Here is a 14,602-nt window from a genome sequence, read left to right on the forward strand (position 1 = left end):
AACCTTATGTTATTGTAGATGGATTTCCATTTTTAGATGGAGTTACTGTTTTTTTCTTACCACATCGTGATATTTCAAAAGCAAGTTACAGGAAATATTGTAAGTTTCCTTTCAGAGTGGAGTCTCTGTCTAGGAGTTGAAATAAAGGATAGGGAGAGGGCACAGAGAGGGCTTTTCTTCTGAACTACTTGTTTTTTCTGCTCCTTTTAAATACTGGGGTGTCCTGTTTGGTTGAGGACATGTACGCACAGGGATACTTTGTGTCTCAAGGGCAGAGGTTGGAGCTCTTCCCCAAAGTACTGTTCGAGTTGTGCTTTATTTCTTTCACAGTATAACGCTTCTAAAAGCCTAGTGTTTAGCACAGAGTGAATATCAGTTGCTGCTTTCCTTTGTGCTGTTTTAGAATTACAGAATGTCTCAGTTTTGCAGACTTTCATTTGACTTCCCTGCTCAAGTAGGGCCACCTAGAGCCCAGGACTATGTCCAGGCAGCTTTTGAAATCTCTAGGGAGGGAGACTCCACAACCTCTCAGGGCAACCTGTGCCAGCGCTCAGTCTGCTCACCCTCACAGAGTAAAGCATTTCCTCATGTTCAAATGGAGCCTCCTGTGTGTCTGTGCCCATTGCCTCTTGTCCTGGCACTGGGCACCACTGAGAACAGTCTGGCTCTCCTTTTCAGCCTCCCCTTCAGTTATTATTACACATTGATGAGATCCCTTCTGAGCCGTCTCTTCTCCAGGCTGAACAATCCCAGCTCTCTCAGGAGAGATGCTCTAGTTGCATAATCATTTTTGGGGCCCTTTGTTTTACTGTCTCCAGTATGTCCATATCTCACTTGTTCTGGGAAACCCAGAACTGGACACAGTACTCCAGGTGCTACCTCTTAGGACTTTTGGGCCTACTTCAAGAATTGGATCATTTTGGCCATCCTTTCAGCCACATGATTTGTTTGAGTCAGCTTTGACATGCATTTCTTTGCCAATTTTTCATTAGACCAAACTCAGATTACCTTAGTGCTCTTTAATCAGGAACTTGTCTTGTACGTGCCCGGGAGCTTGGTCACAACTCTGAAATCAAAGTTTGGCTAGAAAAAAAAGTCTTAGAATGTTAATGATAGTGATGCTTTACAGTAAAATCTGAATGATACTTTGAAAACATCTGATACATTGTTTAAAGCAGTTGTCTTGAATGTTTACCTTCTAGGGTTTGTATTTGGTGCCTGGAAGATGCATGGTGTAGAAGGCAATATTAGAATTTTTATCTTCTCACCGTACCTCCACTTCACCACTCTGATGTAGCAGATTGTGCTCATTATCAACAGCCGTACAGTTTTCCAGTTCTTACCAGAGGAGTCATGGTGTCTGTTCCAGACATTCTCTTATTCACGTCAACGGGTAAAATGGCGATTGATGCTGAATGATGATGGTGAATGATGCTGGGTTGAAGCAGAGCTGTTAACCTTGCTTAACACTGCAGAAGCTGAGCAAGCAGTATTTTGTGCTCTAGCTGAATGGCACAGAGTTGGCAAGATGAAAAAGATGACTGTATTAACCAGTGTGACTAAGCCAGTAAAACTCTTGGGACAAACCCAATTATACTGGCTGAAGATTCTGACTCCTGGTGTTTATTCTGTCAGCTAAAGTTCCTCTAAAGCTCAAGATCCTTTAAATAGCTTTTTGCCAGTAAAAGCTGTGTGTCCTTGCAGTATGATTCTGCTGGCAAATCTTTATACATAGACAAGTCCTTTGTTATGCAGCCCTCTGTCCAACTGGGTAACCTTTGTTTATTTTGTCTTGGAAAAAAACACATCTGTCAGGCTTGGAAGCAATCTGTGTTTTCATAAATTCTGTAACTTTTTTGCCACTTGTGGCACAGGACTCTTAATTTATTGCACATACCTGCTTCCTTTTAGTAGCTCCTTCCTAGATTTACTTAGGGTTAGAATTTTAAGAGTGTATTTAGAAGACGTGTCAAGCTTTATGTATAAACCCCAGGAGCCTTTCATCTGTCAGCTTAAAAGCTAATATGATCACACTTTTTTCCTGATGTTTTGGTTTTTTCCCACTGTTAACACAAAACATAGGGGGTAGATCCCTCTGGAGTGAGGCACAACCTTCAACAAGTGAAAGCTTTGGCTTTTCTGAAAGCCTGGCCTTACCACAGGGGGAGCACTGGGACACCAGTGATAATCAAAAGGGGGCCCAGTGCAGTGGAGCCCTGCTTGGGATTGAAGCTCAAGGGAAAGCACTGCAGGGGTGCAGGTGTTTAGGGGGAAGTGAACTGTTCCAAGTTACCATAACATCAAGATAAGGTATGCTTAGGACTGCACATACTCAAATGGGGGAGGTAAACTATCCTGGTTTACCCTAACAAAGCCTTCTCACACCTTATGCCCACCTTTTTCATTTTTTCCTTAAACATTCTTAGTGCAAGAGGTGAGGGGCTGTTGTTTTTTTTCCCTTGTCCTCCTTAGTTTTTACTGTTTTCAGAGGTAATCTTTATCTTACTCTTCCTGAACTGTCATATCTGACAGTATCCTTATAATTTTTGTTTGTATCATTAGTGGAAGAGCTGTGTGATTTGTGTAAGGGTACGTAGAAGGAGAGAGCATCCGCTTAAGTGAGTGTATCTGGTCAAGGACCTTTTCCATGCCAAAAGGGGATAAAAAGAAATTGATTAAAGTATATGGAATATGGGAATGTTTATTTCTGTGTGATTATTTGATTTGAGACCTTGTCAAATGGGATTATAAGGAAAAGAGGGAAGTCATAAACAAAAGAACAAACCTGCCAGACAAACATAATGGAGACAAAGACAATGAACAGACCTGGTCAGTCACACTAACTGATAGGCTATCAAGAGACCACATGCAAAGAAGGACTTTGTGACTGATGAGGATGCAAATCCAAGGGTCCAGGATGCTGGAGGGGTTCAGTGGGACTGTGCCAGGGGAGGAGGCAATGTGCAGGGGAAGGGAGTTGGGGAGAGATAAAATGTGGCCGGACACAAAAGGGGCCAATCATGTAAACTGTGGCCAGTCTTTACATTTGTCTGGCTGTACCTGATCACTGCAGTCTGTCCTGTTTTATTAGATCTTTTCTTAACTATGTCTCTGTGTAATATTACTTTCTGTCCAGCGTATGTGAGTGCTGCAGGGACTAAGTGAGACCAACTTGAGTGGAGACTAGGCCTGCAACTGGAGTCTCACTGGAGGTACAGAATTAAATTAAGGCAGTAGCAGTGGGAGATCCCCAGCCAAAGAGACCTGCAGAATATAGCAGGACAGTGTGTTTATTTTCCTGTATTAGTGTTTTGTTTTCTGGCAGCTTCACTAAACATGGTGTTTCCTTTTTCCATTTGACTTTTCCTTTTGCACTCCCAAGACCCTGGCATATCTTATTTACCTGAACTTTTATTACCTGTGTTTCTCTTTGAATAGACATCAGTCATCATGATGTAAACCCTTCTCCCATCCTGAAATCTCCAGCTTGGGCAACAAATCATCGTTCTCTCTGACTCATTCTATCACAACAGTAAAACAGATTAAATAAGCAACTCTGAATAGCATAACAAATGTAGCACAGTTTCTTTACAATTTGTTCTTTGGCATGGTTCTCTGAATGCTAACAAAACGTATTTTCACAGAAGCTTGGCTCTCAAGGCACTTCTCAGGTATCTGTTCCAGTTCTTTGGGGTTGAACTCCTGAGGACAGGCAACCTTCTGGACACCCTTCGCCTAGACATCTGTTTTCATGAACCTTCAGCTGCATACCTGTCTTTGGACCCATTTTGCTCTATAAAATAGAGATGCAGTTGGTTAAGGAGTTCAAAGGAGACTAAGCAATAAGCAGATGCATGCATCGTCAGCCTGTTTCCCTAGGGATTCCGTGCTAATAGTTATATATCTAACAGACATAGAATTAGAAGTGGACACCCCCTGTTTACTTTATGCTTCTGATTCTCTCTGATCTTTTTCTGTTCCTTCATCATTACTAGTGACTGAGAAAAGGTATAGTAGGAAAAAATTGCGATTTGTGCTAAAGTATTTGAAAGGATGGGACTGAAAAGGAGTGAAATTTAGTAAAAATGGCCACAAGTCAAAAGAGAAGAAAAATACCTTTTTTATCTTTTTTTAATCTAGACAAAACTTTGGTGTCAAAAAAGAGCATGCTTGCACTGGAGGACAAGCTATATGTCAACAGTAACCTACCAAGAAGCAGCTGATAGTGTTTGGAAAATTATAAGCCCCTGTAAGCATAAGAACCAGAAGAGGTCCATAGGCTAGTCTACAAGTAAACCTGAAATAAGACCTTTAACAATCTGTGGATTACCAGCCTCTGAGAGAGACAATTTAGGAATACAAAGCCATTGCAGACAAGTTCAGTTTTCTGTGCACCAGCCATCTCAACTAAATGCAAATTTGGGGTAATTTTGATTAGTTGAAATAATGCTGCGATTTGGCTCACACCAGGAGTGTTCTGTCAAGGGAAGTCTGTGTGATGTTTAGATTCAAGGGTGGACTAGTGTAGTAGTTCATGTGTTGCTTTTAGCTTTTCTGTACTCCATTGATAAGCTCTGGAGCAGAACTTCTATTTTTTATATTGTTGGTTATTGTGCTTGTTAACAACATGAAATGTAATTATCTTGGAAGAGTGGGTGAAGGGGAAAAGCATTTATTGTATTTGCTGCTGTGTTCAGAGACATCTGTGGGAACTTCTGCAAAGAAATGACATGGATACACAACAAAGGGGACAGGTAGTTGCTTGGGTTCAGAACTTACTGGGAGAATATTACTTGGAGGTGAATGGCCTTCATATTATATCATTAACGCTGAGAACTTTACACACTGTGTAGTCTCTGCAGAATTTTACTGAAGTACACAGCCTGAGATTGCTGATTAGGTTTTTTACAGGTTATGTGAAAGTACTTTTCCATGACCTTTGTTATATTAGTAAGTAAAAGGATGAAGCACCTCTGTGCTGAGCTAGGAGAATTAAAACAGACTGCACTGCAGAACAAATATCTGATCAGCTACATAAGTGCAGACCTGACAGGAAAGAGATCCAATGCAGAGTAGAAGGTCTGTATGGTGTCTGCTTACTGACAAGTACAGATTCCATTGTTATGAAGGCTGTGCTTAAACATTTTTTCATGCATCTGTAGCCTTGAGATGCTAGGGCAGGAGGGGTGTAAAATAGTTTATGCCTTATATTCTTAATGTTATTCTCTTTTCTGATATAGTTTTCAGTAAGCAGGGATTTTAGAATTTTTGTCTTGTAATGCTGCTAGAAAGTAAGTTAATAACAATTCTTTTAGGGGATCAGGGAGCTGTCACAAATCTGTGTTATAAAGATAATAAGTAGGCAACTACTTGCAAGTGTTTAATTTCATGGTGTTTTAGTGCAGTCATCATTAAGTTGCTTCTAATGCTACATGCAAAGCAATACTGAAGTATGGATTGTAATTCACTCATCTGGAGGTGGGGTTTGTGTTTTTTTTTTTTTTTTTTGTTTGTTTGTTTGTTTGTTTGTTTGTTTTATTCGTTTTGGTTGGTTTTGTGTTGTTTGTTTGTTTGCTTGCTTTTTTGCACTGGCATAGAGCGAAGACAGTCCTAGTCCCAAGCGACAACGCCTTTCCCATTCAGTCTTTGACTATACAGCAGCATCTCCAGCCCCGTCACCACCAATGCGACCATGGGAGATGACATCAAATAGGCAGCCTCCTTTGGCTCGGCCCAGTCAACACCACTTCTCAGGGGAACGATGCAACACACCTGCACGAAACAGGAGGAGGTAAGCAAGCTGTGTGGATTGGGAAACACTTTCTTATTCTTCCTGATTTCAGCTCCAAGGGAGGTGTATTTCAGGCAACACTGACTAGATCACACATGGTAAACGTGTTAACATTTCCTTCGAGCTGGAAATAATTCCGGTTGGTGCATCATCCCATAATTTGTGTGAGTGGTCAACTGTGGGAAGGGAGTGCTCATTAACGTTTTAAATTATGCTTTTTCACTCTGATGTGGAGCAATAAGCGTTTAGAAAAATGTGAGGAAAAATCTTTCTCACTAGGGTACCTTTAAAGGTATTAGGAGTTACTGATGTAGTACAATAATTTTCACTGCAGTCACAATCATTTTTATATATAAAACCAATCGAAATAAAGATGAGGGATACTGTCTGGAGGTTAGCATAGTGCCAAATGCTGAGGTGGTGATTCACGTGTAATAGGAGTTAGATTTTCGTGTTGGTTTTAGCTTGTGACTTATTAACCTCTCAAAGCAGAGAATTTAGAGGAAGTTCCAGTGATCACTGAAGAGCAGAGATTTGGCCTAGTTGAACTGGTGCCTGTAAGGACGGTAGTAAAGGAAAGCATAGAACTACAGACTGTTCTAGTTATACTAGCAAAGCATAAAACCACTACTATTCTAGTTAAACTAATTATCCAAATACGCTGCATTTGGCCATTTTTGTTTGGTGTCCAGCCAGCCTACATAGGTTTCTTTGCAGTGTTCACTAGCGTCTTCTGCAGAGTAAGTAGAGTGCTTAACAAGATAAATGCCAGGCAGCTCAATCTAGACAGGTGGGATACACGGTGGGTTGAAGAATGGGATGTGTAGGAGACGCATGGGAGAAGTGTCTGATGTTCAAGTGCTGTCAGGTGTTCCTGTTATTGGCCTGTAGCTTTCAAGTAAACCATACTGCACTACCTACTTCTCAGTGCAGAGCCGTCTTCAGCCTGACTGGAGTTGTTAAGTTGGCTGCAGCACTGTGGGCACAAGGCATTACTCTTTCTAGGGCTAGCTCGCCTGCTCTTGGGTAATATCACCTGCTTTTGCTCTAATCAGAGACATTTGAATGTGCCAGTACTTTGTTTCCCTGCACTTAAGTCAATGCATTTTTAAGCTTGGATGTACTGTTTAATTTGAGCTGGCTTGAGGTCAGTTCCTCTCCTGGAACAGAATTGTTAGGGAGAACAATGCATGCATGTCTCTTATTTTGCAGGAGGTTTTTTTGAGTCTTAGAATGCTCTGGAGCTGTATCAGAACTAGTGACCACTCTGAAGGATTCCTGATTCCTTAAGATTTTCCTGAGTGCATCTGTTGTTAATGCTTTAGATGAGGTTATACACGTACTTTTGAAGCAAATTTCCTGTTTTCCCTGCTTTGTTTTCTCTCTACGCATCACAGAATGGTCTCGGAGTTAATGAGATTTTCAGATGAAAATGAAAGGTGTACTCCAGTTACAAATCGTCATTCAGCTCAAGGGGACAGACTGGGGCAACTGCATGTAAAACCTCCGAAGTGTGGACGCAATATCATCAGCATTAACTCTTTTGTGCTACCAGTTCTCTCCTGTTGGTCAGCACAGGCTGTGCTGTATTTTTTCCGTTGTCTGGGTTACTATTTTGACTTTATGGCTTTGTATCAGGGACTCTGTACTGTGCGTAGCACAACAGTGCCCAGATTCATTGTAAGCAAATAAACATTGAATTTAGAAAGGTAGCTTTCTGGTATGAATTTGCAGAAAGATGTTATTTTTGTCCAGCTACTCATAGTACAGATAAATAGTGAATGTAAAAGAATAATGCATGCCTATGTGAAACAGAGAAGGCCATTCCAATTTGTCTCCACCAGGTGTTGTAAAGTGGGGAGATCTGCACCTTTCATCTGTGCTTCTTTTCCTCCATGTCTTGACTGTAATTCTGAACTAATGGGATTTAAGAACATGTTAGTGCAAAGAAATCACTCTTGATAGAAAATATTGAGATCTTCAAATACTGACTGCGGTTATGGATAGCTTTTGATGGCTGTTCGTACCCAAGGGTAGGAATTCCTGCAATATTTTCACTACTTTCATCCTGTCTCTTTGTTTTAACTAGGCGTTTATCGTGTTTATACTGCGCATGTAGAACGAGAGGAGTTAACTCTGCATAGAAAAAAATACGGTTTTGCTTTTTCCAGAGAATGATACTCCATTCATTTATAAAAAACACTCCAGAAGTTCTGCCAGCTTTTGCTGACTGTGCTTTCTCATCATTCCGGGTTCACAGAAAATGAAAACCAGACCTTTTACTGAAGACAGGGATAAGAGTAGTTATATGAGAAGCTATCTTGTCTAAGTGCTGTGGCAGTTAGAGAATTTCTGTTCTTCGTCTTCCAAAGCATTGGATCTGGTTTTTGCAACTTTCCTCTATTCCTTCAGCTTTTCTAACAAAAATCCTCACATAGACATTTTATGTTTAAGTATTCGTGGCATTTCCGTTCCATAGCAGGAAACAGCAACTTTAAGATAACTTTAGTGCTCCAAAAAATAGAACAACTTTGGCATTAATATCTCTCTGGTTAGATAAAACTGGTATCTATGATTTCTAATGAGAATGTAACAGTTGTATCATACTAGTAATACAGAGTGCAACAACAGCTTTTGAAAAGGAGACTGGAATTAAGACAAATCCATTTGTAAGACTGTGAATTTGGATTCTAAGTGCTTAGAAGAAAACACAGCTTCTATGTTCTGACATGGGGATTGGTAGGATGAAGAAGGCTATGCATTTTTTTGTTTGCTTGGGATTTTTTTGTTTTAAGAATGCTGTTACAATCTGACTTGATGCCATCTGTCTGACCTGTTGTGAATTAGCATTTGTTTCAGTTCTGAGAAAAGCAAAAATGACAAAACATTCCTGTGAAGTAGAGCAGAAAAATAGTGGCTTAAGACATATCATATACTCACACTAGCATCTGAATACCTAGCAGTATGTTCCCTCTTCCCCAGAGTATGTCTGTTTCATGCAGCACAAAAGGTGGACTCAATTTGAGGAATGTCTGGGATCTGATGATCTTGAGTGTGTCGTCCAACCTAAATGATTCTGTGATTCTCTGATTTGCTAACAGGTTTCAAGCTTTTTATTTGGTAACAGCAATGGGAATAGTGAGAGTGAATAATCTTAAGTTCTCTTCCACTTACTGTTGGAGAGGACGTGTTCTAATGGTCACAGGTCCTTCTTGTCTCTTCTCTGCAATTTAGTTCCTTTAGCCTGCTCCGTAAGTGGGAAACCATTTAAATACCATGTAGTTTTAATTTGCTGTTGCCTACAGAACCTGTAATTTACACCTTGTGGAGATTGGAAGGCATGTATAGAAAGTACTGGGGGGTGGTTTTTTGCTTTGAGTTCCTTCCCCTTCTGAGTTAGTGATTCACAGAATGGTTTGGGTTAGAAGGGGCCTCTGGAGATCATCTAGTCCAACTCACCTGCTAAGGCAGGTTCACCCAGAGCAAATTGCACAGGAATGTGTCCAGGTGGGTTTTGAATGTCTCCAGAGAAGGAGACTCCACAACCTCTCTGGGCAGCCTGTTCCAGTGCTCTGTCACACTCAAAGTAAGAAGTTTCTCCTCCTGTTCAGATGGAACCTCCTGTGCTTCAGTCTGTGCCTTCTGCCCCTCATCCTATCATTGAGCACCACTGAGAAGGGTCTGGTCTCATCCTTGTGACATCCACCCTTGAGATACTTGCAAGCATTGATCAGTTTCCTTCTCAGCCTCCTCTTCTCCAGGCTGAACAGACCCAGCTCTCTCAGCCTCTGCTCATAAGAAAGATGCTCCAGACCCCTAATCATCTTTGTAGCCCACCGCTGGGCTCCCCCCAGTAGTTGCTTGTCTGCCTTAAACTGGGGAGCCCAGAACTGGATGCAGTACTCCAGATGTGACCTCACCAGGGCAGAGCAGAGGGGGAGGATAACCTCCCTTGACCTGCTGGTCACACTTTTCCTAGTGCACTCCAGGACACCATTGGCTTTCTTGGCCATAAGGTCCAATTGCTGACTGATGGTCAGCCTGTTGTCAACTAGAACTGCCAAGTCCTTCTCAGCAATGCTGCTTTCCAGCAGGTCCACCCCTAACCTGTACTGGTGCCTGGGGTTATTCCTCCCCAGGTGCAGGACCCTACACTTGTCCTTGTTGAAATTCATCAGATTCTTCTCTGCCCAGTCCTACAGCCTGTCCAGGTCTCACTGAATGGCAGCACAGCCTTCTGGTGTGTCAGCCCTTCCTCCCAGTTTGGTATCATCAGCAAACTTGCTGGGGATGCAATCAGTCTCTTGATCCAAGTCATTGATGATCAGGTTGAATAGGACTGGACCTAATACTGACCCCTGGGGAACCCCGCTAACTACAGGCCTCCATACAGACTCCGCACCGTTGATCACAGCCCGCTGAGCTCTGCCATCCAGCCAGTTGTTGATCCATCTCACTGTGAACTCATCCAACCCACACTTTCCTGTGAGGATGTTGTGAGAGACAGTGTCAAAAGGCTTGCTGAAGTCAAGGTGGACAATGTCCTCTGCATTGGTCTTGGGCTTGGAAAAAGTGATGTCTGAATATTAGCCAGCTCTCTTCGTCCCCCCTGCCTTCTAGAACACTAAGCCATGGGATTTGTCCAAGCAGGACCTTGAAGAGGCCAAAGTTTGCCCTGACGAAGTCCATGGCTTTAGTCCTACGTATTGTCCTGCTTTCTCAATGCAGGATCCTGAACTCCACCATGAGAAGTGACTTGATCAAAACTTCTAATAGTGAGTTTGATACTTGTGTATGCGTCATTTTCTGAGTATTGAACCTGAACTACTGGTTTCTGATTTACAAGAGTCTTGCCTCCAGATAGTAGCAGCTCTGCTTAGAACATACACACAGTTATGTAAGAACACATAATCAAATCCTGTGCCTGTAGATCAGTGCTCAAAAGAAGTGGAAGCTCTTGGCTAAATAATTCTACACAACAGTTCTACACTCTGAAGAAGAAGGATTACCACAATCACAATTTCCTGGGATCATCTAGAGAGAATTCTATGAGACATTCAGTTATGTAGTAAACATGTGAGAGCTGAAAAATGCATTTGTTTCTTCAGAGGAGTCAACTGCTTGAGGAACAATTCTGTGGCCTGATTGCAGCAAGGACTCTGGGGAAATCTGTAATCATGTTATGAAGGATTTTTACCTAAAATAAATGCAGAGAAATCTCTTGAAGATTGCTATCTTGACTTTTGAGCACTTGTTTTGGCAATCCAAGTGAAGTTAATATTTACATAAGAAGTCTTCTAATTTCCGTTACAGCATTAAGCTATGCTCTGTTAAGCACTTCCATGCTGAAAAAGTGTCATCTTTAAGGCTTTTAGCAGTTTTGTCAGTAAAAAGTTTTATTCCAATTTAATAAACCTGTTCTAGTAAAATTTTCCAGTGTAAAAAAAATTCTTTATACTTATTCTCTTGGGGTTTTAGTTATTAAGAAGGAGTTCTGTCATTTATATAACCTCTGGATTTTTTTAATGCATTTCCAGTCCTCCTGTTCGACGCCAGAGAACAAGGAGAGATCGTTTGTCTAGGCATAATTCTATTAATCATGATGAAAACTATCGCCATCTCTCCTATGGACAGCAACAGGCAATAGAGGAGCCCCGAGCCTTTCACCCTCCAAATGTATCTCCCCGTATGTTGCACCCAGCTGCGCATCCACCACAGCAGAATGCAGTGATGGTTGACATTCATGATCAGGTAAGTGTTTTAGAGTACAAACAGGAGGTTGTTGAAGATGTGAGTTTTGATTGTTTTATTTTTTCCCCGCAAATCTTCAAGATCCCTTTCCGCCCTAAATTAGTTGACAATGAAAATCACATAACATTGAGCTCTGTTTGCCCTCTTACAGAGTATTTTTACTATTGCATGTTCTTGGTGCATGGAGCACTTCAGTAGGCAGTGGGATATTTTACAATTTGTTGATACATGTGTTGACATAGTTCTGTAGGCCTCTGGCTCAAGCCTTTGAAAAGCTATTGTTTTGATTCTGAAGTTAATGTAATGGAGATGTGATACGATAATTAAGAATGTATTCTGTTTTACATGAAATACATCTCCTTAGCTTAGGAGTCTTTGAATAGTTAAAATACATTATTTAGAAACAGAATTCACAATGCCTATAATTGGTTGCCTACATGACAGCAGAACTTATTATAGCATTGTCGCATGACCAAATTAGCCATCCAAGCCTAATCAACTCCTCCTTACATTTCATGAAAAAATGAGATTTGTGGTTGGTCCAGAAAGTAAATAATTCTCCTCTGCAACAGGAGTTGGTATAGAATTTTGTAACTGAGGACTTGTAAAAGAAGTTGTCCTATTGAGGTAACCTTTGTTTGTTAAATCCCCAGGCGTAGCTACAGAGTCATGTACTGGCAAATAGGACTGGTTACCTAGATGTCCATTTCTCAAACTGCATGTGCATAGAATGCAACTCTAACATCCCTGCTTAAAAAACAGTTTGCATTCAGTGCAGCTGCATATCACCACTGTGTTTAATTATGTGTGCAGTGCAATTCTCAATAGGGAAGTATTTGCATTTGGGACCAAGTGCAGGATGGAAGCTAATGCCATTCTAGCCATCTCACAATCTTACATTTTGATGAAAAATTTTACTGCTGCAGCATCTCAAAAATTCAGATTGTGCTTTTGCTTTGTGTTGCAAGATTACATCATGACAAGCCTGCATAACAACTGTTCTATCCCACTGCCTCTAACTTACAGATACCATCTGTCATCAGATGTCAGTGTTTTCAGACTCACTGAAGTCTTCTGTGGTGATGGCTTATACTTCAGGAACATAATGATTTTGAGAGGTCATTTTTTATTATTACTCTGCACAGTAAACGTTTTAGAATCACACCCAGCGTTGTACCATGTGCCCAACTTTTGTACTTGAGCCAGAACTGGGTCAAATTCAGTGTCTCTCCTGAGACTGATTTCCATTGTTAGTGATACACGGGTTGAGATTTTAAGTTCTGTTCAATGATCTGTGTTCTCCTTTGGCCTCTGTGTCTGGCTGTACACTACCGGTTCAGTAGGGTAGCTGTCTTGGCTCATTCTCACCTTCCTAATGGGCTATTCTTACTTGTTCCATCTTTAGCAGGCATTTCCATTTTAGCAGATCATGAAGGAAGAGGGGGCTTCTTTGAAATGATTGATTTTTATTAGTCCATGCTCCCTAACAGTTAAGCCTTGTCAGTTTCATTAGAGGATCAGAGATTTGTTTAAAAAAATAAATGTGTGTATATATATATATATATATGTATGTATATATATATTTTTTTAAAAGAAGTGGTTTGCAGTACAGAATACGTTTTATTTTGGTGATTTAATTCTAGGCAATTCTGTGAGTATCTAGAAAATTGGGTTACGTGGGTCTGTTTCCTAATATAAATGTGCATAATTAAGATCTGCTTCCTCATAGTCATGTTTACTTTTCCTTTTCAGCTTTCCACCTAGCTGTTCTGCTACATTTTGATTAGGAGACTTGGCTTCAGTGTTAGTGTGAGAGTGAATCAAAGGACTGATCTCTTTGTAAGGAAGAAAATCTACAGAATTTTCCTATTCTCTAAAGATACAGTTCTCAAAATTATTATTGAATCAGTCCCTTCAGAGCTGAGAAGATTATTTAGCTACTTGTAGATTAGCTTTCATGTGGAAGTTACTGCTGTCCTGTTTTGTAAGGAATAACCTTAGTATGGGGGGAGGCAAGTTTAAAAGGGTCTGAGATAATTCTGAATGACTCTAAGGTGCCTTTGAAGTTTTAACATTTCAAGCTGAGAGATCCCTCTTCGCCTTGCCCATAAACTGCTGACCAGTAAGTCATATTCCATTGAAAAGGATATTTTAATGAGCAGGAATTACAGGCATGTGTCTCCTTTTACACCTTAATTGTGAATATATTTTTTCTGCTATGTAGGTAAAATGTTACCATCTTACTTATCATGCTATACAACACTGTTCAGAGTTTACAGTAAGTTATTAATTTTCTTTTTGCTGCAGATCCATCAGGGCACAGTTCCTGTCTCATACACAGTGACCACGGTGGCTCCGCATGGGATACCACTTTGCACAGGCCAGCACATCCCAACATGCAGCACACAGCAGGTTCCAGGGTGCTCAGTGGTTTTCAGTGGGCAGCACCTTCCAGTTTGCAGTGTGCCTCCCCCAGTAAGTGGGTCTCTGTAGCTAGACCAGCTTCAATCTTAAACATAGAGATGGCACCTTGGAGCTTCAGTGTCTGTGGCTTTAACTGTGTGGGAAATAGTGATTTTTCTTCCCTGTGGTAAATTGCAGTAGCATGGCAGTGTAGGCCTTAGAACTGGTAAGCATGTGGTACTTAGCTGCCGACTTTATGGAGTATGACTGTTTATTTTATAGAGTCCTGATGGTTTTTAATTCAAACTAAATGCTAGCTAATGAACTGACTTCTTAGCAGATATTCTGCATACTTTCAGATTGTAAATGGAAGGTTTCTAAGGCATTTATTAGGCAGCTCATCTAGAAAAAAAATCTTACTTAGTAGAGACCTTGTTCAGGGATTGGTTATACACAAAAAGGTCTGATATTCCAAAGTCAGTCTTCTGAAAAATAATGAGATCATGAAAGATGACTAAAAGCTGAGAAGGGCTCTTCTGTCTCAAAATGCTCTCATAAAATGAATCAAAATATTCCTTAATAATGATGTCTCTCTATGCTTTTCTGGCAGTAAAATAAAGCTCCTTGACTGGTTATTTTGTCAGCTTTAAATCTAAA

The 14,602-nt window shown here is 40.8% G+C and overlaps 1 protein-coding gene across 6 annotated transcripts in view; it reads left to right on the forward strand.

Moving 5' to 3' along the window:
* RNF38 (ring finger protein 38) overlaps positions 1–14,602 on the forward strand; it is a 111,689-nt gene that overhangs the window by 68,414 nt on the left and 28,673 nt on the right. For 5 of the 6 annotated variants that reach the window (XM_065860765.2, XM_065860766.2, XM_065860776.2 and 2 more), the window contains 3 exons: positions 5,598–5,791; positions 11,329–11,542; positions 13,850–14,017. In XM_065860765.2, coding sequence (XP_065716837.1) covers positions 5,598–5,791; positions 11,329–11,542; positions 13,850–14,017 — 576 coding nt within the window. Of the gene's footprint in view, positions 1–1,274; positions 1,394–5,597; positions 5,792–11,328; positions 11,543–13,849; positions 14,018–14,602 lie in introns of those variants that run through there. The other variant, XM_065860773.2, reaches the window with a different exon arrangement.

Source organism: Patagioenas fasciata, chromosome Z, assembly GCF_037038585.1.
Source record: "Patagioenas fasciata isolate bPatFas1 chromosome Z, bPatFas1.hap1, whole genome shotgun sequence".
Classification (NCBI taxonomy): domain Eukaryota; kingdom Metazoa; phylum Chordata; class Aves; order Columbiformes; family Columbidae; genus Patagioenas; species Patagioenas fasciata.